Raw genomic sequence first — 24052 nt, 5'->3', positions numbered from 1 at the left:
CATGCTTCTGCCTCTCAAGGGCTGGGATTGTTCGCATCTGCCATCAGGCTTGGCTTAAAATTCAGTGGATCCCGTCATGGCAACTCACTAATCCCCACACTGCAGATGCTGAGACAAGATCATTACAAATCCAAGGCCAGCCTGAACTATATATTGAGTTCCAAGCCAGCCTGGTCCTCAAAGTGAGACTATGTCACAAAAACCAAAAGGAAGAAATTCAATTTCAATCATCCTAATCATAACAGTAAGAAGTCTCTTTCGGTGCTTTCTCTCTCTCTCTCTCTCTCTCTCTCTCTCTCTCTCTCTCTCTCTCTCTCTCTCCTGACTGTCTTGTTATTGGGGATACAGCCTTCCCATTAACTCTGTGGGTGCTCCTCAGCAAGTTTTCTTTCCCAAAGCCCCCAGAGCCCACACTCTACCTCTGATCTACATCCCTAACTCCCAAAGAATGGAAAAGGCTGCAGCCAACCCCCTGAAGCCTGAGTTTTGAATAAGCCAGTGAAGGGTGGCCTTGTGGCATCTTGCCTTGTTGTATTATTTTTTTTTCCTTTTGGCTAACTTCTTTAATCTGCTACTAGATTTTTACTTATGGTTTGATAGTTCTTTTTATCACAACTAATTTGGGTTTAAGAAATTCAAAATAGCCGGGCAGCAGTGGCGCACACCTTTAATCTCAACACTCAGGAGGCAGAGCCAAGCAGATCTCTGTGAGTTCGAGGCCAGCCTGGTCTACAGAGCAAGGTCCAGGGCAGATATCAAAACTACACAGAGAAACCTTTTCTCAAAAAAGAAATTCAAAATACTTTTAAATAGTAAGGGACAACCCATCCAGATGGTAGGTGGATACGACCTCATTTGGGAAGGTACCTTGGTAGCCAGCCTCTGGAAACCTTGCCTTAGCTTGTTGTCACAGGGATGGTCCCTTGGAGTCTATCTGGGCTGAAGTCATGTTCCAGGGAAGCCAGGGTAACAGTGGCTGCGCAAGGCTGGGATGTGGCAAAAGCCGAGCAAGGGAGTGAATCAAGGATGGGTTTTGTTGTCTTCATTTCTCCCAATGGACTCTGAGAAACAGAATCCCAACAAGAGTCACAAAGTCACCCAAAGTCCGTATGCAAACAATGGCAGAGACCTCCCACCCGAACATGACTCGGAATGAAGATAAAATGGGACCACCCCTACAGAGAGCCTGCGTCCAGCAACTTATCTTAGAAGAGATTTATTCTAGACATTTACTGGTCTATGGGAGAAGTGATGTGTCCACTGCATAACCTGACTCAACAAAGCAACACTCAACACATTTAACAGATGCCTGAGAAATGATGAATTGCATGAGAGTTTAAGATAACCTGGGAGCCTTTATTCATAGAAACACAGAAATACCCGCCTGGCAGTGGTGGTGCATGCTTTTAATCCCAGCACTCAGGAGGCAGAACCAGGTGGATCTCTGCGAGTTCGAGTCTAGCCTGGTCTACAGAGCTAGTCCAGAACAGGCTCCAAAGCTACAGAGAAACCCTGTCTCGAAAAACAAAACAAAACAAAAAAAAATGAAAGAAAAAAGAAGAAGAAGAAAAAAGAAAGAAAGAAACACAGAAAAGTCTCTAATATGTGCAGTGCAAAGAAGAAAAATTCCCAAAGTTTAAAACAGTACATATAATGTGCAACTTTTGTGTTAGAAAGAAAAAATTATGGGGCTGGAGAAATGGCTTAGATCTTCCAGAGGACGGGAATTCAGTTCCCAGCACCCACATCAGGAGGCTCACAACTGCCTGTAAACATCTGTCTGCAACACTAGGTCCAGGGGTTCAGAAGCCATCTACAGGCTTGAGTTCCTCTTCTGGGTACCTACATACATGAAGGACATGCACACATACACATAAATAAAAAACAACAAAGAAGAAAGTAGGTCTATAAATAAACAGGTGCTTACAGCTGGTTGAACAAGGTGAACTAGCTCCGTATTCCACCTTCATCCCGGGAGGACACAGACAACAGTGGCCGTGACAAGATGCAGAGGTGAGGACAGGAAAAGGCAGACGATGTTTGGAACCAAATGAATCTCTCTCTCTCTCTCTCTCTCTCTCTCTCTCTCTCTCTCTCTCTCTCTCTCTCTCTCTCTCTCTCTCTCACACACACACACACACACACACACACACACACACAGCCTCACTTGTACTAGGGAAGTACTCTACCATCGAACTATAGCCCCAGTTCTATGACTTTTGGGGTTTCTTTTTTGAGGGGCTGGTAGTTTTTTGTTTTTGTTTTTTGAGTTTTTTTGTCTTCTTTTTTGATGTTTTATTTTTTTGTTTTGGGTTTTTTGAGACAAGGTTACTCTGGGTAGCTCTGGCTGTCCTTGAACTCGCTTTTCAAGCCAGCCTCGAACTCATAGAAATCGCCTGCCTCTGCCTCCCAAGTACTGGGACTAAAGGTGTGCACCACTGCCGCCCATCTCTATGGGTTTGTCTTGTTTTGTTGAGGGGGGGGGCTTTGGTTTTGTCTTTAATAAAGGGGGAAATCCTGAAGGTCACTCAGTATCTTCCTGTAAGATACATACCTCTACCCGCTCCAACTAGCTCTCCAAAGGAGAACTGGGCTAGGGTGGAGGCATCAATGAGCCTCTAGCAAATGCTTTTCCAGGTGACCCACTCTGTGGCATCTGCCCTCGACTGGGGGATCAGTGTCCCCTGCACCCCACTCACCTCCGACCAGACTCATGTCGGGCCACAGCAAGCCCTGTGGGGTTACAAGTCACAGTTCAGACACTGGGCGGCCATGACCTCGTGCTAATCCCCTTCCCAGACAGGAATTCGTGAAGCCTGGCTGATGGGGAGGGCGCTTCAGCAGTTAGGCAACAAGCCAGTGGGAGGGATATGGTTTGCCCGTGGGTGGCTTTGGAGATGGGGTCCTGTGCAGCCCCTCCTATCTGTGGTCCCACAGCACACCCTCCTCAAGGTAGCAGGAGACAGGTTCTTCCTGGGGTGACTGGGGTGACTGTGGGACTCTGAGGTTTGTACAGAGAGCTTGGACTGTTCTGGACTCTCTGACTCTGCAGTCAGTACCCCCAGGAGGAAGATAAGGGTTATAATAATAAAAATGGCAGTTGCTGCTGGGGTGCCAGGCATGGTAGATAGCACTTTATAAACACTTGCACAGCTTATCTCGATGTGCCCTTACATTACCCCAGGCACTGGGCACTAGATCAATCTCTCCTGCCTTCCACCGTTGGGGACACCAAGGCTCAGGAAAAGAGTTTGCCTGGGGAGCGAGTGTTAGCCAAGCCCACAGCCTGCACTCCTGAGCATAAATGCTGTGCCTCTACCCAAAGGTGGGGAATGTAAGGGAACTTAAGCCAGGGACATTGGGAAGGCACAGAAGACATATGAGTACAGCAGACTGGAGACAGAAGACCTCAGGTTACGTCTAGATCTCTGCAGGGATGTTGAGGCAGATGTTAGCGGCTCACCCATGCTCCCGTTCTTCCCCACAAGCAGAAGCTGTTATACTCAGGGAAGTGTTGCATCTACCTAAAAAACACCTTTGCATCCAGCTAAAAAAAAAAAAAAAAAAAAAAAACAAAAAAAAAAACACAGGCTCCTGGGTTGGGGCAACCCCAAGGTTGAGGGGTGCTCTCTTTACCCAAGAACAGAAGCTGTGGCATCTGACCTTTGCTCTTCCTTCTCTTCGCAACAACAAGGGTGCCATCTTTAAGTATGAAGTTAAAGCTACTCTCTAAGGACAGCAGGAGAGAAGGACAATGAAATGGGTCCCTGAGGATGTACTGGAGGGGCCACAAGGGCCCCAGGAAGGCACTATCCACCAGCAGCCTCGATGGCCCACCTGGCTGATCCAAGTCTCAGGGGCAGAACCAGGACCTTTAGGTAGAAGCCACCAGAGCTCAGAAAACCTAGGCTAGCGGATCCCGGGGCCAAGGGGCCCAGAGTTGGTCTCCGCCATTCCAGCAGTGCTGAGCCCCATGCCTGCAGATGCAGAGGCGGTGAGTGAAGAGCCACTTGGCAGGGGTGGCAGGGGTGGCAGGAAAGACATTCTGATTTTGGCTGGGGCTGCACTTAATGGCCTTGCACGCTTCAGTCACACACACCTTTGGAGGTGAGGAAAGGACCCTGTGGTGTGTGCCCAGTTCTGCACGGCATCCAGTGATGGCCTGCAGTGACCTGCAAGGCGGCACAAGAGCACTGCCCAACAAAATCCGCAGCAGTTAGAATGCTTTGTATCTGTGCTGTCCAAAGCGGCCGCTATCAAGCCCTTGAAATGCGGCTGCTGCAGCTAGGGAGTGGAGCTTTTAATCAATTTAATTAAAATAGCTACATGTGAGGGCTAAAGAGATGGCTTCATTGGTAAAAATGCTTGCCTAGGAAGCATGAGGATCTGACTTCAACCCTCAAAATCTACGTTGTTAAACAAGCCAGGTGTGGTGCAAATGCCCGTGGTTCCAGCAATGGGTAAGCAGAGCCAGGTGGATCCTGGGGCTCAGGGGTCTGCCAGCCTGGCCTAAGCAGCAAGCTTCAAACCAACAAATGACTGTTTCAAAAAAGAAGGTGGACGGTACCTGAGGAACCATACCCAAGGTGACCTCCGGCTTCCACATGCACACCCACACATGTGGGCACCCACATGAACATGCATCTGCTTGCACACACACACACACACACACACTACATGTGGCCAGCGGACAAGGCCACCATCCCTTTCCACCCACACCCCCCACTGTCCCTGGCCTCTGCTTCTGCTAGTTCAGCCTTTCACTCCAGCCACACAGCGTCTCCCTGCCTGCCTCATTTCCAAGAGCCCACTCTGTTTCAGGCACACACCATAGCACATCGATGACATCACCTTGCCCTTCCCTCTGCACACAGCCTGCTCTTCCTAGACTGTCTGCTGACTGACTCACTCGGTCTGATGTCTCTGCTTAACGGCTTTCTCAGTGAGGGCCTCCCTGGTCACTACACTTCTGTAACAAAGAAGGAAGTCTCGGATCTTCAGGCTTTCATCCCTAAGCCTGGCACACAGTGCCATAAACATGCACTGAATGTGTTTGAATGCCTTAGGTGGGTGCAGAAAGAGCACCTCTGCCCTGGAGGACTTTTCCATCACTTGATGCTTGAGGATTGCATAGTCAACCCGCTCTTTGAGGCTTCTGCATGCGTGGGTACTATGCCAGGTGCCAGTGTGCACAGCACAGTGAGTTCAGACCAGACAGGAGCTCAGGACCTCCCAGAGCTAGATGAGATGGATGAACAGGCTGTTAGTAAGGTAAACAGTGGGGGAAAGGCATTTCAGGCTAACGGAAGTACACACGTGAAGAACCGCAGTCAGGAGAGAAGGCCATCCTTGGAGGAACCGTGTTTGAACACAAATGATGGGACATTAGTGCGAGATGGGGCTGGTGGGGTGACCCGGAGCCACAAAGGATGGCTGTGGAAATTCTAGAACTCTATGCTTTCTCCTAAAGTGACATCTCTGGTATCCACATAGCGTCTCCTCTAATTAGTCCTAATTTCACCCACAACAGTGGAGGACGGGTCTATCTGAGGTCAGACTCACCAGGTACTGTCACTGTCTCCTGAGCTCAGCTGCCCACTGTCCATCCAGAGCTTGCCTGAATGGAGTAGATGCTGTAGCTGGTCCTGTCAACCCCCCACCCCAAGTCCAAACCCAAATCAGAAGTGGGGTGATTTCTAATCCATGGAAGACTTAGTAAGTGAGGGGAGACCCGTCAAGAGGAGAATCCTGGGGGTTCCAGGGTTTGGTCAAGTCTAGTACCTTAGGTCGCAGCAATGATGCAGTCACACACGCTTGTGCTGGCTGGTCCCTCTTCCCTGTCTCACTCCCCCACGCCCTCTCATCCCCTTCCTCAAATAAATGACATGCATCAAACCCTTGTCTCGGGCTCTGCCTTCTATAGCACACAGATTAAGGGCCCCGTGAATGCCGTGCTCACCAGAGTGGGCAGGATGGCATTGGCAAGGACTTGCTCTGGCTGCACCCAGCAGCAAGAGCAGTGAAGAGCCAAAGGGGACCTTTAAGGGGACGGGGACAGGGGTTGGCAGTGGTGGTAACAGAAAGAACGGGCTAGGGTGGGCTTGGCAGGCCAGGGCGCTGCTGAGGCCTGGCTGGGAGAAGCCAGTCTTGCCCCAATGCCAGCCCTCTATCCCAGCCTGGCCCTGGAGACCTGTTGCAAAGACTATTTTTAGAGAGCTGGGTGTTTGCTTGAAGGATTTGAGGCCTGGCTTTATTTTTAACTTCTTTCCTGTGGCAGAGCATGACTGCTCTGAACTAAGGAAGGGAAGTGGAAGTCAGACCCAGCTTTGGAAACCCAGGATGGTAAACGGCAAAATGACACGTGGGGCCGAAGGAAGCCCGAAGTTGGAGCTGGCTGGTTTCATCTACTCCACTGCCTCGGTGTCAGGGAGGGAGAAGGGTGAGAAAACCGCTTTGGCCTCTACTCACTGAGCACCTACAGGGCTCCATGGCCATGCTGAGAAACCCACAGCACCCCCTACCTCGTATCATCTTGCCATAACCCCAGGCGCAGGGCTGGAGTTTCCCCGTTTACAGATGAAGCCAGGGAGGCTGAGGGGGCAGGAGAGGAACCCGGTTCCTCCAGGTTCCTGGTTTATGTTGCCACCGGTTCCGCCAGACTGAGGCACGGCCAGGCAGTCAACATCTGCCCACAACAGGGCATGCCTGACACCTAAAAGCAAAGAGGCTGGTTGTCTCCTCTGAAGGGTGACAGGGCTGAGATGGGGGAGCGAACTTGAGGCCTGGATGGGGCTGCTGTCTTGTGGGTTTCCACTACTTTCCTCGTCGTCGTCGTCGTCGTCTGTGGAAGATGTTTGGCTAAGCTCTCCCCATGAGAATGAAGTAGATGAACGCTCTCGGCGTGGAGCCTGACTGTGGGCTCCCCCACTGTGAGAGATGGTGTCCTGGGCTGGTCCCAATGGCTGAACATCCTCCAGGCCTTCTCTCCAGCCCACCTAGCCACTCCTGTCCTGACCTCCAGGTTATAGAGGATACAGCGGGGAAGGTTACAGAGAAGTCATGAATTCAGTACGTAGGACTGGGGGCCAAGCCTCCTGACCCTGACTATGACCTTGAGTTCTCAGGCTTTCCTCCTCCAGCAGCCATGGCACATTCATCTACACGCCTAATTCCAGCACTCTGGCATCTGGCCCCTTCCAGTGCTGACCCCCAAATCCCTGGAGCTCAGCTGAGGTGCCAGGGTCAGGCCAAGCACTGGGCTCCCCCGCAAGTGGGGATACCTGGACATGTGCAGCAAAGGGCACTTTTCTGCTGAAGCTGTAGACTACCGGCCTGTCCATTCTCTGACTTCTCTAGTCAGGCTAAAAAAATAAGGTAGAGAGGCCCTTTGGCTGTCTAAAAGGCCAGTTCACAGGGCTGGTGGTAGGGAGGTAAAGGCCCTCTTTCCACAACACAGGCCCCTGTCCTTCGTCCATTAGATCCATTTATGTGTCCAGAAGCCAACTGAAGCTTCGCAAGGCCATCTCCCATCTGCTCACACCACACACCCTGGCTGGGCCCCTCCCCCTTCCCAGGTCTCAGTTTCTCCATTATGAATCCAGCACACTGGGCTTCATTTCTCTGAGGACAGCTTCGAACTGGATGTTCGCCTGGGTTCTCTGCTCGCCAAGCTTGGAAGATCTCCCTAACACACTCTCTGCCTTGAAGCCACAGCTGCCTCATGTATACCACGAGAGTCCCACCCTGACAACTCAGGAAATTCCATCCACCACAGTCTTCAGCCTCCCTGGGCGGCAGGGGGATTTTGTCCATCTGGTGAGTCACAAAAGAAGGACTCAGGGAATGGCAGGACTCTGAGCTGGAGACTCTGCCATCTCAACCCATTTCTGGGGAGGTTAACACACTCGATGATGGAATCTTCTACCAGGAATGTCAGGAGACAAGCCACAGGGAAGACACCATGCAGCTGTCTGTGGGGATGTTGAAAGTGGTCCGGAGAGCATGACACATGTGGTCATGTCCTCAAATAATTGACAAAGAAGCAAAAAGCAGAATGCATGGTGTTGGCAATGAGGCTGGGCGGAGTGTCCATCTGGTGAGAGCCCCTTCGAGATGATGGGGAGGGGTCTGAGGGCAAGCACACACACTGCCTAGCCTCAGAAAGTTCCCCTTCAGGCGCACAACTCACCCCTGCAACAGTTGTTCTTAAAATATGTGTGAGATGTACAGCAGTGGTGTGGCCGCTGGAGATGGTTCAGGAGTGTGTTGGTTTGTGCTAAGCTGCTCCACAGTAGCATGGACCTCATCAGAAGACCCGGATGAGGTGGCTATCAAGACTCCTTGCGGAGACATGGGTGAGGCAGCATTATGCCCAAGGTCCACCATGGATTTGTTTTATTTTTTAAGACAGAGTCTCACATAGCCAAGGCTGGCCTCCAACTCACTCTGTAGCTGAGGATGACTTTGAACTCTCTTATCCTCCTGCTCTGACCTCCCAAATGCTGCGATTGCAGGCATGTGCCGCCATGCCTGGCTTATGTGGTGCTGGGGACCAAACCGGGGGCTTCATGAATGATGGACAAGCACTCTACCAACTGAACTACACCACAGCTCAGATCCAAAGATGCTAACTAAATGGAAATTCCTGAAACGACAGACTCTTGTGCACATGTTTAACTAACTTCTGTTATAGTCTCCGATTCTAAGTGCTGTGTTGTATCTCTAACTGATGTTGAAAAATCCCCTACAGCACTTAATTTAGAAATTAACCTTTACAGTGGGTTCTTACAGAGGAAAAATATCAGTGTATCAGGGTTCAGTACTGTGAATGCTTGTTGTTACATCTTAGAGCATCTCCCATGAATAAGTGGGACTTACACGGTTCCAATGAGCCCTAGTGATGCTTGAATGTCTCTGAGAAGTTTCCTGGCTGGACCATTCCCTTAGCCAGCTGCTGTGAGCAAGGAGTGGGGCCCTGCAGTGTTCACTGCAGCCTTGCTTGTGGTCATGAAGACATTAAATGTTTTCAGGCACCATGAAGAGAGATCTGGTTAACTAAATCATGGTACCAGCAAATAAAGGGGTATCATATAGCTCCTAAAAAAACTCTCGGAACATTATGAAGGCATCTGTAGTTATGAAAAATAGAACCAAGCAAGAGCAGAGAGGCAAATGGTAGAATTTCCCAATGATCTCTTAACAGTGGTGCCTTCAGAAGCAGCTAGGGCAGGAGGGGTTTTATTTTATTTTTTTATTATTATTATGCCCTTCCTTGAATGTTAATGAGTGTGCTGTAGAACAGTGTTTAAAATGGGAAAAGAGGGCTGGAGAGACACCCTCGTCAGTGAAGGGCGTGCAGTGTAGACAAAAGGACCTGAGTGGGCTTTGCAGGACCCACATAAAAGCCAGATGCGGTGGTACCCAGCGCCTGGGTGGGTGAGGAAGACAAGCAGATCCCCAGACCTCCCCACTTGGATGTGAGCACTGAGACTTAGTTGAAGATGTGTTGTGTCTCAGCAGCCCAAATGCCATTGCTTTTCAGAGATGCATTTTCAAGTATTTTGAGATGAATTATCTCATGACATGTAGAGTGTAGACTATTTCAGAAAAACAAAAAAAAAACTACATGTATAAAAGATGAAGCAACATGGCAGTGCCGCTAATGATTAGCAAGTCTGGTTAAAGAAGAAATGGTTCCTTGATATACTAGACTGTTTTATATTTTTTCATAATAAAAAAATCTAAACAGGTGAGCCAGGTGGTGGTGGTTGCGCACACCTTTAATCCCAGCACTCGGGAGGCAGAAGCAAGTAGGTCTCTGTGAGTTTGAAGCCAGCCTGGTCTACAGAATGAGTTCCAGGACAGGCTCCAAAGTTACACAGAGAAACCTTGTCTTGGAAAAAAAAAAAAGATAAAAAATCTAAATAGGAAAAATCTTATGTGAAAATATGTACTTCCAGTTTTTCTTGAAAAAAAAAAAAGAGCTGGGTTGGGTTTGGGTGTAGCTCAGTTGGTGGAATATGCTTGCCTAATGGTTTGAGAGCAAGTGGCCCCCAAAGGGAATAGAGCTATTAGGAAGTGTGGCCTTGTTAGAGGAAGTGTGTCACTGTGGGGATGGGTATTGAGATCTCCTATGCTCAAGCTACACTCTGTAGAGACAGTTCACTTCCTCTTGCCTTCAGATCAAGATGTAGGACTCTCAGCTCCTTCTCCAGCATGATGTCTGCCTTCATGCCACCATGTCCCACCAGGAGGATAATAATTAAGCCTCTGAACTGTAAGTGAGCCACCCCAATTAAATGTTTTCCTTTCTAAGAGTTGCTGTGGTCACGGAGTCTCTTCACAGCCATCAAAACCCGACTAAGATACCTGCTGAGCCATCTCACCAGCCCAAATACCACTGCTTTTTAGAAGTGCATTTTGAAGTACTTTAAGGTGAATTATCTTGTGATACCTAAAGCATAGACTATTTCAGAAAAAAAATACATGTATAAAAGGTGAAGCAACATGGTAATGTGGCTAACAATTGGCAAGTCTAGTTAAAGAAGAAATAGTTCTACACTAGACTATAGAAATTCACTACATTAGATGATTTTATATGGTTTTTTCATAATAGAAAGTCTAAAGAGGAAAGATTTTATGTCAAAATACAAACTTCTAGTTTTTCTTGAAAAAAAAAAATCAAGAAGAGCTGGGCTGGAGTGTAGCTCAGCTGGTGGGATGCTTGCCTAGCATGCACAAAGCCCTGCTACCAAGTAAGCTGGGCATGACAGCAGATACTTGTAGTTCCAGAAGGAGACAGGAGGATCAAATTTTCAAGATAATCCTCAACTACATAGTTTGAGGCCAGCCTGGGCTACACGAGACTTCGTCTCGGAAAAATAATAGCAATCAAAAACTGTGTTAATATTTTCAATGAGCCTGCAGATTGAGCTAGGCAATGTCAGACCTCATAAGGGCTCTTGAAGAGGGCACGTTCCTATGTCCTAGCCAGTCAGATAAAAGCCTGCTCCCTGTCAGTAAAATGTATGACCTCCGAAATACCTGCACGCACAACACCAGGTGTCTACTGCCCCTCCATGTTCCTGGTATTCGACACTCATCCTAACCTGGCCTGACCCCGCTGCCTGGCAGGCCTCCATCTCCAGCCCCCTCAGGGACTCACCATTTCCTGCATTCTTATTCCTTGGGGTACAGCTCAAGTCCCTCCCTGTTCCTAGAATGACATTTGTCTTTCCACCTGATAACTCCCAGCCAGATGTGGCCACCTGCAGGGCCTCCTGTGCAGTGCTCCCCCTCACCACCCACCAGCAGCTGCTGCTGCCTCTGCTCCCCAACGCCCCACCCACCTCCACTCCAGTCCCTTGCAGCTCCTTCCTTCTCAGTCATGGCTAATCCCCGGCTTCAGCTGTACACTGTGAATCCCTGGAGGGTGCTGACCTTGACAATTCATTGTGTGCCCCTTGATGCAGCACAAGCCCTGCTCAGAACAGAGGCTAACCAAACACTGTGACAGGAGACCCACCAAGGTGACATCACGAAAAGAGGCGCATTCTTGCAGCAGGTCCTGGAAGCTTCGAGTCCCAGTGTGACTGGGATGCTTAGTTTCCTTGTGCTAAACCCAGATTCAAAACCGGGCCGACTAATGCCACAGACCTGACTCCTAACCACTGCACACAGAAATTAAGTCTCTAACAACTCTTGAAGCTAGGTCCCAGAGGGCACTTTGAGGAAGCTCTGGAGGCAGGGAGTGGGTCAAGAGACAGAACCAGTTCAGGGATATCACTCCACTATAAATTCTGAGCTGTTAGGGACTTCCTCATGGGGCAGCTGAGAACTCTCCAGCTGTGTCCCTTGCCTGCACCTGGGGACACAGGGAAAATTAGCAGGGACGTGCCTGGAGCCCTGGGCAGTGCAAACAGACTCCACTGTGACCCTTGCAAAAGCTTCAAGGTGGAGGTCAGCCCTCAGTGAGAAAGGAGGGAGCTGGAAGGAAGCCAGCAGCAGGTCTCCAGGTCCCTCCCTCAGCCGCTGCCTGTGCTCCTTCCAGAGGGAGCCATTAATTGGGGTGTGGGTGGATGTGACAGCCAGAGAAGCTAAGGCACCTCCTAGCTCCTTCATCACCCAGATCCAGGACCTTAAAAGGAGTTTCCAAAAGAGCTCTTGGCCACAAAATCCAAAGGCCTGGATCCCTTGGTGGCTGTGGGCATGATGTCATACTTTCTGTGCCTCAGGTTCCCCAGGTGGTCAGAGAACTGGCTAGGTTATCTCTGAGGGTCTGAATGGCTCTAAGACTCAGAGCAACACCACCCAATAAAAATGTAATGTAGGCCGGGCGGTGGTGGCGCACGCCTTTAATCCCAGCACTCGGGAGGCAGAGGCAGGCGGATCTCTGTGAGTTCGAGGCCAGCCTGGGCTACCAAGTGAGTTCCAGGAAAGGCGCAAAGCTACACAAGAGAAACCCTGTCTCAAAAAAACCAAAAAAAAAAAAAAAATGTAATGTAAACAAGCCACATACATAATTATGTTTTTTTTTTCTAGGAACCACCTTTTAAAAAGAAAAAGGAAATAGGTAAAATTAATATCAAAAGTATGTTTCCCCAACACAGTATATCTAAAATACAACCATTTCAACATGTAACCAGTATTATGTTTATGCACATGTGTGCATCATATACATGAGTGCACATGCATGTGGACACCTGGGGCAATCTCAGGTTTAGTCCCTCAGGAGCTGTCCACCATGGTTTTGGAAGTAAGGATCTCTCACTGGGATCTTGGGCTTAGCTGGCTGGCTAGTCAGGAGAGCCCCAGGGATCAGTCTGTCTCCACGTCCCCAATGCTGAGATTACAAGTTCATGCAAACATGGAGTGTGTGTGTGTGTGTGTGTGTGTGTGTGTGTGTGTTTTATGTGTGTGTCTGTATGTGTATGTGTGTATATGTATGTCTGTGTGTATGTGTGTGTGCGTTTTATATGTGTGTGTCTATGTGTGTGTTTTATGTGTGTCTGTCTGTCTGTGTATTTTATGTGCGTGCTAGAGGAGCTCAAAGTCAGCTCTTTATGTTTGCACTGTGAGTACTTAATCAACTGAACTATATCCCTAGTCTTTTATATTTATATATAAATATATAATATATATATATTTAATTTAGGAGCTTTGCCTTCTTTTTGTAGTAAGTTTCTAGAATCCAGTGTACATTTCCCACTTGTCAGTTGGGACTAAATACATCTCATAGCCCCCAGCCCACATGACAGGAGGATAGCACACTGAACAGCAAGAGTATAGAATCTTCTTCTGTCCATTGCCCATCTTAAAGGAGTAAGATGTGTGGGTTCCCTTCCTTGGCCTGGGAGAGATGTCCTGATTATGGATGCTGAGCTGAGAGTATAACCAAGCCCAGAGCTAAGAGCTAGAGGCTACAGAGGACAGAAGCCCAGCCCTCCTGAGCCCCGGGAGGCTGCTGGCTGCTGGGGCTGCTTCCTGTCCCTCTGCATCCAGCTTACTCACCAAAGCCCCAGGGAAGGGGGAGCCTTCAGGGAAGATGCTGCAATCCTGTGTTTCCTCCTAACCCAAAGACTCCCTTAATTGGAAATTCTGCTGGGCTTGAATTGGAGCCCAGCCACTCCCATCAGGGTCTTGACTGCCGATCCATGAAGCCTCCAGCTCTCCCCAGAGCATCCTGTACATGGCCAGCAGAGCTGTACATAGGAGAGGTTAGGTACCAGTTTCTCCTTCCAGAAGCACAAGTCAGCTGCAGGGCCTGGGGACCTTGGTGACAGTGCCACACATTCAGATGCACGGGTGCTTGCAAGGACACGGGCAGGGAAAGTAAAAGAGCAGACAGGGTGTCTCTGTGCCCCACGGGGAGGGTTTAGGGAAAGCACTCCTCACCCAGCGTCCATTGCTTTGTCTTTAAAACCGAACGTGTGGACTGACAGTGCTCTCCACTGCTGGCTGCTCCATGCCAATCAGTAGCTCATTTCCTCCTACCCTCCTCTCTGCCCTATGAGGCATGAGGATCCCACAGTCAGAGTGGGGGAGCAACTTGGGCAAGGTCACACAGCTGGTACAAGAGGCAGCATATCGTCTCAAGGGCTTCTGAACCTGTTTGTATTCTGCCCACGGATGACCCAAAACAGCCCCAGCTCCCACTTGTCACAACCATTGGAGGGACTGAGAAATGATAGGAATTGGAGTGCATGCTGTGAAATTCTCAAAGAATCAATAAAGAAATTATATTAAAAAATAATAAAGAGGCCGGGCAGTGGTGGCGCACGCCTTTAATCCCAGCACTTGGGAGGCAGAGCCAGGCAGATCTCTGTGAGTTCAAGGCCAGCCCGGTCTACAGAGCAAGATCCAGAACAGGCACCAAAACTACACAGAGAAACCCTGTCTCAAAAAACCAAAATAATAATAATAGTTCAAGCAGGTACACACATGTCTGCTGACACATGTACCCATTTTTGTACATGTGTGGAAGTCAGCAGACATCAGATGTTTCTTCAGCCACCAGCTGCCGGGCTGGCCAGCAAGCCCCCAGAATGCACTTGTCTGCAGCTCCCCAACAGTGAGAGTGCAAGCCATCTTATCTGGTTTGTTTGTTTGTGGTTTGTTTTGTTTTTTTTGTTTTGTTATGCTTCCCAGTTAGGCTTGAACTCATGTCCTTATGCTTCCCAGGTCAGCACTTACCTGGCTGAGCTAACTCTGCACCTCTTATGTGATATATGCATTGTGGCCATCTAAGAAATCAGCATTAGAGACTTGGTGGAAAGATATGGGAGCTCTTTGTATCTCCTCACAACTTTCATTTTTTAAGACTTATTTTTAATTATGTGTATGTGGGAGGGGTGTGTATGTCTGCTGACTCAAAGAGAAGACATGAGATTCCCTGGGGCTGGAGTTACTGGAAGTTGTGTACTGCCTGATTTGGGTGCTGGGAACCAGACATGGGTGCTGGGAACTGAACTCTGGTCCTTAGCAAGAACCAGAGTATTCACTTCCAACCACTGATCCACCTCTTCAGTCCCTCTTCACAACTTTTCTAGAAACTTAAAATAAAGTAAAAGTTTGGTTTTTCCAAAAGTGTGCCCTTTACTTCATAAAATTATTGTGGCTGGACAATAATAGAGTCCCCTGCTCATAGGCCTGGTCTACCTCAGTCCATTGGTGCTGCTATAACAGAATACCTCAGATTGCACACTTTGTAGCCACAGGAAGTTATTGCTCACCATCTGAAGACTGACCAGTCGAAGCAAGTTCAGTCTTAGATAAGGCCATTCTCTTCCATAATGGCAGCTTGCACACTCTAGCCTTTGAAGGACATAAAGGCTGGATTATGTGATGTCGGAGGCACATGAGGGGCGGAGAGCTCGCTCAGTCCGTAAAGTGCTTGTCACATAAGCATGAGGGTCTGAGTGTGAACTCCATAAAAAGCCAGGCATGATGGTTCATGTTTATGATCCTAACACTAGGGAGGCAAAATCAGGAGGACCCCTGGAGTTCTCTAGGCAGCCAGAAAGCTCTGGGGCCTAGTGGGAAATCCTGTTTTAAAAGGCAAAGTGCATGACTTTAATCCCAGCACTCGTGAGGTAGAGGCAGGCAGATCTCAGTGAGTTCGAGGCCAGCCTGGTCTACAAAGTGAGTTCCAGGACAGTCAAGACTGTTGCACAGAGAAATCCTGTCTTGAAAAACCAACAAAAATAAATAAATAGCAAGGTGGATGGATAGCTCCTGGGAAATGACACCCAAGGTTGATCTCTGGCTTCCACATGCCCTCTGTACACATGTTTGTGTACATGCAACACACAGTGTGGGGACCAGGGAGCCAAACTCACCCTTTCCTAGCAGCATTTAGTCCCACCCATGAGAACAGAACCCTCGTGACTCAATCACGTCTCAAAACTCCCACCCCTTGAGACTGTTAGTACAGCGATTACATTTCCCCACGAGCTCAGACCAGAGAGACATTCTAACCTTAGCAGCCCTTAACCAAGAAGTCTTAAGAAAACTGCCCTTAATTTCTTTCCTAGTTTGCAGTACTAACTGTTACTCTCACAATTTGAAGTTTGAGGCTGTGCAGGTTAGAGCTTTGGAATCAGAAGGCTCGGACTTAAGACTTCTGCTTGTTTTCTCCGTGGTATTGGCACTGTTATGGTTTGAAATGGAAATATCCCCAGGAGCTCGTGTTTTAGAGATTTATTTATTTATTTACTGTCCTATGTGTCTGTACATGCATCTGAGTAGATATGTACACCACATTCATACATGAGCCTGCCGAGTCAGATGCCCTGGAACCAGAGTTGTGAGAGCTGGGAACCAACGCCAGGCCTTCTGCAAGTGCAGTGAACACTTTAACAGGCCAAGCCGTCTCTCCAGCCCCCATGCTCTTTAAATGCCTGGTCCCCGGCTGGTGGCACTAGAGTGAGGCCTAGCCGGTAAAAGGTCACTAGGTGCACTTCCTGTCTCACTCTCTGCTTCTGGGTCCATGCACGAAAAGCCGATGCCTTCCCTTCCAACAGCAGACGGAAAGCCTCAAAACTAGGTGAAAAAAAAAAAACAAGTCTTCTCTGTTTCTGTCAGATAATGACATAAAAAAGTAAGGAATATAGGCATATTGTATTCTTTGAGCTCAGTTTCACATCTGTCAAATAAATCTGTTGAATGCCAGTGACTGTTGGCATTATTGTGGCTGTACTTAGTGTTCAGCACTATAGTTGGTACTATAGATTCTGCCTCAGAACCCAAGGACTTCCTTCTCCCACCCTAGCCACTTGGAGAACCACAGACTACCAGCACTCTCGAGGGATTGACCTGGCCTGAAGGGAGCTGTCCAGCCCCCAGGCCATGCTCCTTTCTGGGGAGGAGTCTGCATTCTTCAGAGAGGGTTTGGTCTAACTCCCTCATCCCAAATAGGGATAACATCCCTCTGCAGAGGCCCCCCATGTGATTGATGGAAGCCTTTGTGGAGACTGCACTACTGCTCAGCCTTTCCTGCAGCCCCATCCTGCTTCTTCCCTTCTCCAGAGCATCAATCCTAAGAGTGCTCCCCATAAGCATCCTCCTGCTCTCGGATCTCCATCTGAGAGTCTGCTTCTAGGGGACTCACCAGGAGCACTCGGCTTGCACTGGCTTTCTCAGCTCTCAGAACAGCCCTGTTTGTACAGATGAGACACCTGGGCTTTGAAAAGAAAACACAACTGGCCAGAGATGGACAACTAAGAAACGGTGACACCATGTGGGGAAACACTAACCCCACTAACTTCTGGGCTAGTGACTAGACAAAGCGCCTTGCTACTGTGAGCCTCTTTTAGCTCGTCTAAAATAGCACAAGAAACCTTGTAAGGTGGCTAAAGGCATGGGAAGGGTCGATATAGTTTAACACACACTGGAAGACAACGTTAGAACTCCGTCTGCTTTAGAATGAGAAGACATCGGGGATAGAATGTAGATGATAGGGTAGGTGGTGAGCCGGTAAAAGGGTGAGCGGATGCATAGGAGGCAGGCCAGATAGGTGAGCAGGGTTGAGTGAATGGAAGTGTGGCCAATGGTTGGGTGGAAGTATGGTTAGCTGTGGAGGTGGCTAGATGGCTGGATGCGTGGAGGGGTCATTGAGTGAGTGCGAGTAGACATTTGCATGAGTAAAAGTGTGGCTGGGTGGCCAAATAAATGGAAGTAGCTGTAATCAATGTGGTGGATGAATGGATGGATTTATTACTGGTTTTTACAATGGGTGAAGTAGTTGAGAGAATAGAGATGATTGGTGAATGGGGGTGGTGGATAAGTGGTCAAATAGATGTGTGAGTAGTTGAGTCAGTGGTTGAGGAGATGATTAGGCAGCCAGGAAAGTGAAAAGGGATGGGAAGTTGGCTGTGTGGATGAAGGTGGATGTGGTTGTGAGGATGGATGGTTGGTCGGGTAGATACTAAAGAGACTGAGTGACCAGAAGTTGATGGATGGATAAAAGAGTTAGGTGGGCAGAGGCCCTGAGTGTTAGAGAAGTTGTAAAGGGATTAGAGGGATGCCTGGGTGGGCTACTGCTAGGTTTGGTGAATGGGTGGATAGATGGGTGAATAAATGTATGGGTGAATGCATGCATGGCGGTGTAGGTGGGTATGCATTAAGGTGGAATGGATAAGTGGATGACTGCTGAGCAGACACATGGCTACTAGATGGGTTGTGTGAGAATAAGATATGCAAAGGGTTGGGTCTGTGTGGGGGGTAGCCGCTAAGTGGATGGCTGAGGCACGATCTGAAGATAACTAGATGCATGGGTGACTGGCACAGTAAAGAAATGCATGACCAGGTTTGGCCTGGGCCCCCTAGGCTGCAGGTTCCCACCAGGCCCTTACCTGGAGGCAGCGATCTCAGCCTTCTGGCGAGCGATGGCTGCTGCACGCTGTGCGCCCTCGACGCCATGCTCCACTTTCTGGCGGACCTTGTTGCTCTTGAGCGGCAGCACGCGGCGCTTGGTGCCCTTGACCAGCACGTTGTGGCGGTACTTGCCCTCCTCACGGTGGCCATCGGGCAGCGTGGTGCGGCCGTAGCCGTGGCGCAGGTTGTCCAGCCACTCTCCCTCGTACCGCAAGCCGCTGGAGCGCTCGCTCACGCCAAAGCCTGAGCGCCTGTCGTTCTTCCACTCGCCCATGTAGGTCTCGGTGGTGGTGGCATCGATGTCGGCGTCGAAGGGCGCGGCCGCATCGTCGGGGCCCTCGGCACCCTCGGCCAAGCTGCCGGTGGACGCGGCGTCGCTGGCGCCCGAGCTCAGCTCGCTCTTGAGGAAGCTCAAGCGGCTGCGCTGACTACCCAGTGATGTGCGCGACTCGGAGCGTCGCAGCCGACCCAGGAGCGCGCCACGTGTGAACAGCCCCGGGGGACGCGCAGCCTCGGCGGTGGCTAGCAGGCTGAGCGCGAAGCCACCGCGCGGCACCGGGGGCGAGGGCAGCGCGGGCCCGTCCGCCGCCGGCGAGTCCGGAGCCACCGTGCCATTGCTGTGCTCGCTGCGCAGCGAGGACAGCGACGTGCGCAGCGGGGAGCGCACCACCACCGCCATCCCGTAGGGCACACTTTGGCGCACGCCGTAGCCGTGCCGCATGCCGTTGGTGAACTGGCCTTGGTAGGTCCCTGCGGGGTGAAGAGCACTGTGTCAGTTAGGCAGGGACTGGGTGACTAACCCCTCCCCCATATGGACAAGACAGGCTGGGGCCCAGAGAGAGAAGAGACCATTGGAGGGACAAGGTAGTGCATGCTGCTGTGCCTACCTGGAGGGTGGTCGCAGTAAGATACAGGTAGGGACCCTAGCATGCTGTGACCTGGATCGTGGGCAAGGCAGGGTGGGGCCCAGAGGACAGTTTGACCATGGGAGGAAGAAGTGTATGCTGTTGTGTATACCTGGAGAGTGGCCTCAGTAGGCTACAGGCAGGGCCAGATGTGGGCAAGGCAGTAGGGCACCATGACAGAGGTGGGCCATCAGAGGGACAGAGCGCATGCTGCTGTGTGAACCTGAGAATACAAGTATGCCAGAACACATACTTGGGCAAGCCAGAGGGGAGGTGTGGCTATCAACACTGGTGGGCGGTGTACGTCAGAGAATAAGTGTGAAGCTCTGTGATTGATCAATTAATCTCGGTACTGGGTGGCGTTGAAGGAGAGTGCCCGTTCAGGAGCGAACACACCAGAAGGAACTCGTGGAATGGTATAAACACTTCCACTGTGGGAACATGCCAAGGTCACAGGTGTACAACTGAGTGTGAGGTGCGTGAATCGGTGTGTTACAGTGCAGTTATCCGAGCAGGATAGGCTGTGAGCTCTACTTGAATGAGTGCCCAGATTTGGGGTTACACGGGCAGATGGCAGCTCTGTGTAGTGCTGTGGCGGATGGGGAGGGCTGGTACAGGGCAGTGTGCACACAGCCTGTCTGAGGACCTGTGAGAACAGCACAGTCGGGATAACTTAAGTCTGTGGGTACAGTCCTGGGTCGGAGCTGCGAGGAGAGGTGGGATCACGTGGTCATGCAAGGAGAGGTGGGATCACTGGGATCGAGTGGTCATGCAAGGAGAGGTGGGATCACTGAGATCATGTGGTCATGCAAGGAGAGGTGGGATCGAGTGGTCATGCAAGGAAAGGTGGGATAGCATGGTCATGCAAGGAGAGGTGGGATCACTGGGATCACGTGGTCATGCAAGGCCATCGGGGGTGGGAGAGGGGAAGGGGCGTGAACAGGCAAGACCCCATCGGTACACAGGAAGAATGCACAGCTATCCTATTGTCCAAGGTGATGTGACTAGTGAGGGCCATGAACAGATAAAACAGCAAGTTTGCAAAGCGGAGTGAATGTTGAGGGGTGTATGTGTGTGTGTGTGTGTGTGTGTGTGTGTGAGCCTTGTGTGTAGACATGTGTCTTTTGACTACATGAGATCACAGGTGTGACGGACAGTGTACACCCAGGAAGCCAAGTGCCCATAGTCCCATGGAAGGGACATTAGGAATGTGCATGGAGTTTTGAGTGTGCAAGGCCCCCCTGAGCATTGCAGTACAAGGCTGGGGCACTAGAAACAGTGAGTGTGTGAGCTTGTAGGCATCAGTCAAGTTGAAACTGTGGAAGACCTAGTACGCAGACTGGTGATACGTTCAGGAGCTGCCAGCAGCCAAGGGCCCATGTGGACACAAGCAGTCTAGCTCACGGGAGTGAGTATATGTCAGCAGGGCACTCAAGTGTTGCACAAGTGGAGAGGCATATAGACTCCAAGAACTGCCTCCACCTTTGCTGTGTGACCTTAGGCAACTAACCTGACCTCTCTGTGTCTCAGCTTCCCTATCTGTCAGAAAGAGTGACCATCTCTTAATTCACGGAGTTCAGGCTTAAACGATTCTCTAACTCTGGAAAACTGAAAGAAAAGATATGTGCTTGACACGGTGGCTTGAGAAAGTTGTGCAGGTGCAAAAGGTCACCTGAGCTCTGTGAAGAAGCTGACACCACTCCCGTCCCACCCCCAGGGCTCCACCCTACACTGGTTTCATGCTGATGACATCATCTAGTGCTTTATCACCACTGTGTATGTCCTGCAGACCTCCACAAATATTCCTGGCCCCAGTTCCAGATGTAAGCCTGGAGACAGATGGCCCCTAGACAACACACACACACACACACACACACACACACACACACACACACACACACACACCACCTTCTTAGTCTTTCCCACAGTAGCCCTGAAAGCCAGTCCTCTGCCTCTACATCCTGAGCTGCCATGCATGCCAGTACTGTGACATCAATGTCCACCGCCCTGGAGTGGCTAGTCAGAGCCTTTGCTGCATCTTAAGAGTCCATCACTTATCTGTGTGGTAAAGACTCGGTCTCCAGCGTGGCTCTATTCAGTGAAGGAGCCTTTAAGAGGCGGGGCCTACTCAGAGGCCATGGGGGTGTGTCCTTTCTTCCTCTCACTTCTTGAAGTGGACAGCATTAGGCTCCCACCATGATGAGCACATCACATGATGACCTCAAAGCAAAGGCGCCACCAGACCATGGACAAGAGCATCCCCAAACCAGAACCTTTAAAACCTGCTGCAGGCTTTAAGATGTGAAAGAAAGGAAGGCCACTCCCCTGTGACCTAAAATCCTCCTGCTAGGCCCCGCCTCTTAAAGACTCCATTACCAAAGTTAATGGCTTTCATTTAATAAATAAATAAAACAAGAAAAATTCAGAAAACAAACAGACACTTCTGGTAGTGTTTTTGCAAACCCCACCAGGAAGCATGCAAGTGGATCTAGAATCCGGCCCCTTCTCAGCATCCTCACTTGGACTGGATGGCGGTCAGAGCCACTGTTCTCCATCCTCTGCCAGCAATTGGCTAGCCAATCAGAGGGGTTCCTTCCAAACATGCAGACAGACTGCCCGTTCTGCCCCTCTCAAGGAGTGAAGCTGAAGGCTGAGCGACCCACCTAACTCCCCCCAATTTCATCCCCGCCACTTCTCTGTTCTCATCTCCCTCCCCTCGGGGCTTAGAGGCCTCTTGGGTGTTCCTTGCCCACACCAGCGGTGGTCCTGCCTCAGGAGCATCTGCGTGAGTCCTTCCCTCTGACCAGAATGTTCTTCCCTCAGGTACCCACACGGTTCACTCCCCCGGTGCCTTCAAGCCTCCGCTCCCGACTTCCCACATGAAGTTTCTATCCGTCCTTGCTTCAGTCTTTCCGCCTCGTTGTGTACACAGACAACAGACATCTTTTTCTTTGGGGCTCTGCCTTCACAGGCGGGCAGCTCGACAAGGGCACGGACCGCAGTCTGTTTATTGGGGTGTCCTCAGGGCCTAGAAGGATGAGGACTGGGGACTTAGTGCAAATATTTTGCACGACCGAGTGGGATGTGTCCGTTCTACAACTTTTATTCTCTTTCTGCTTTAGCTGTGGGAAAGGGGGGGAAAAAGACCTGGAGGCAAGTTAAGGCTCAGCAAGGATGGAAGACACACCGAGGACATAGCTCACGTGTCACCAGAGCCGAAGCGCCACACCTAGCCACACTCCTTCTGTTTCTCCAAAGAGGAAGGGGGAAGGAGTGTGAACGGGGCAGAGAAGCTGGGAATGGGGCAGAGAGGATATCTAATCTCCAGGCTGGAGAAGTTGGTGAAATTGAACCCAGCTACCTACCTGTAGCTAAAATTTGGCCTGAGACAGGCTGACAGGGTCCCTTTAAGCCCAAGAAAACCTGAGACTGCAACAGAGAGCCGCTCTTGGCCACCCGATGGAAATGAAACAGTATGGCTATATTAGGAAACTTACAGACATGTAGCAAGAGTCCCCAACACCCAGGGGAGATGGATAGTGACAGAGCCCTGGGAAGGGGGATAAGGCTATAGAAGGGCCGTCTCTCTGAGTGTCTAAGGCAGGGTGGTCCTCCCTGGGGACAGGAGGCCCACATCTGCAGACAGAAGCTTCCCTGCAGCCATGTGACTGAAAGCGCCGTGGTTAGGAGCACTTCCTCAGCTGCCTGGCCGATCGGTTGTTCTAGCCAGCCCAACGAGGTCTGCAGCAGCTACGCAGCCTGGCTGGCACAGCACCTCAGTTTGTCCGGTTCCCTAGTCACTCTCCTGCCCTAGCTTGGGACCTTTGCATGCACTTTTTATTTGTCTTTGGGTTTGTTGTTGTTGTCATTGTTTGCTACGGGGTCTTACTCTACAGACCAGGTTGGCCTTGAACTCACAGAGATCTACCTCTCTAGTGCTGAGATTAAAGGCATGTGCCACCATGCCCAACAATTTGTTTTTGTTTTTATTAGTTTTTAGAGACAGGGTTTCTCTGTGTAGCTTTGGAGCCTATCCTGGAACTCGCTCTGTAGACCAGGCTGGCCTCGAACTCACAGAGATCTGCCTGGCTCTGCCTCCTGAGTGCTGGGATTAAAGGCATGTGCCACCACTGCCCAGCTAGGGTTTTTTTTTTTTTATGTTTTATGCATATGAGTTTATTGCCTGCATGTATGTACCATGGGCATGCTGTGCTTACAGAGACCAGAAGAGGGTATCAAATCCCCTGTGGCTGGAGTTCCAGAGGGTTGCGAGCCACCGCGGGGGTTCAAGGAATCAAACCCTGGCCCTCTGGAAAGGCGACCGGTGCACTTAACGGCCGAGCCAGCTCTCCAGCTCCTTCAGTGTTTTGAGGCAGGCTCTTGTACTATAGCCTAAGCTGGCTTGCAGCTCATTATAGAGCCCAGACTAGCTTCAAACTCCTGGCAATCCTCCTGCCTCCGCCCCAAATTGCTGAGGTTACAAGACATGAGCCACCCTGTCCCCAGATCATTCATTCTTTCTGGCCTGCTCTTCTCCTCCGTCTCCCATTGCCATCTTTGGCATTTCCAACTTGAGCGTGCATGTGAAATCATCCGGGGAGAGTACTGGAACCCCTTCCTCACGTGCTACCCCACACAGCCTCATCACCTCCTTAATGCTTTCCCTGAGGACTGTGAAATAATCGTGGGATTGGGTCCCTGTAAGCCTTTCCTTCCCGGTAGAACTGAAGCTTCCAGGCAGAAAGGAGCGGTGTCTAGCTCATTCCCACTACACA

The 24052-nt window shown here is 50.3% G+C and overlaps 1 protein-coding gene across 1 annotated transcript in view; it reads right to left on the bottom strand.

Annotated features, from left to right (window-relative positions):
* Jph2 (junctophilin 2) overlaps positions 1–24052 on the bottom strand; it is a 61432-nt gene that overhangs the window by 21009 nt on the left and 16371 nt on the right. Inside the window, exon 2 of the mRNA XM_006971034.4 lies at positions 18351–19122. Within this exon, the coding sequence (XP_006971096.3) occupies positions 18351–19122 (772 nt within the window). The remainder of the gene's footprint in view (positions 1–18350; positions 19123–24052) is intronic.

This window comes from Peromyscus maniculatus, chromosome 4 (assembly GCF_049852395.1).
Source record: "Peromyscus maniculatus bairdii isolate BWxNUB_F1_BW_parent chromosome 4, HU_Pman_BW_mat_3.1, whole genome shotgun sequence".
NCBI lineage: Eukaryota > Metazoa > Chordata > Mammalia > Rodentia > Cricetidae > Peromyscus > Peromyscus maniculatus.
This window is presented reverse-complemented; position numbering and strand designations above follow the sequence as displayed.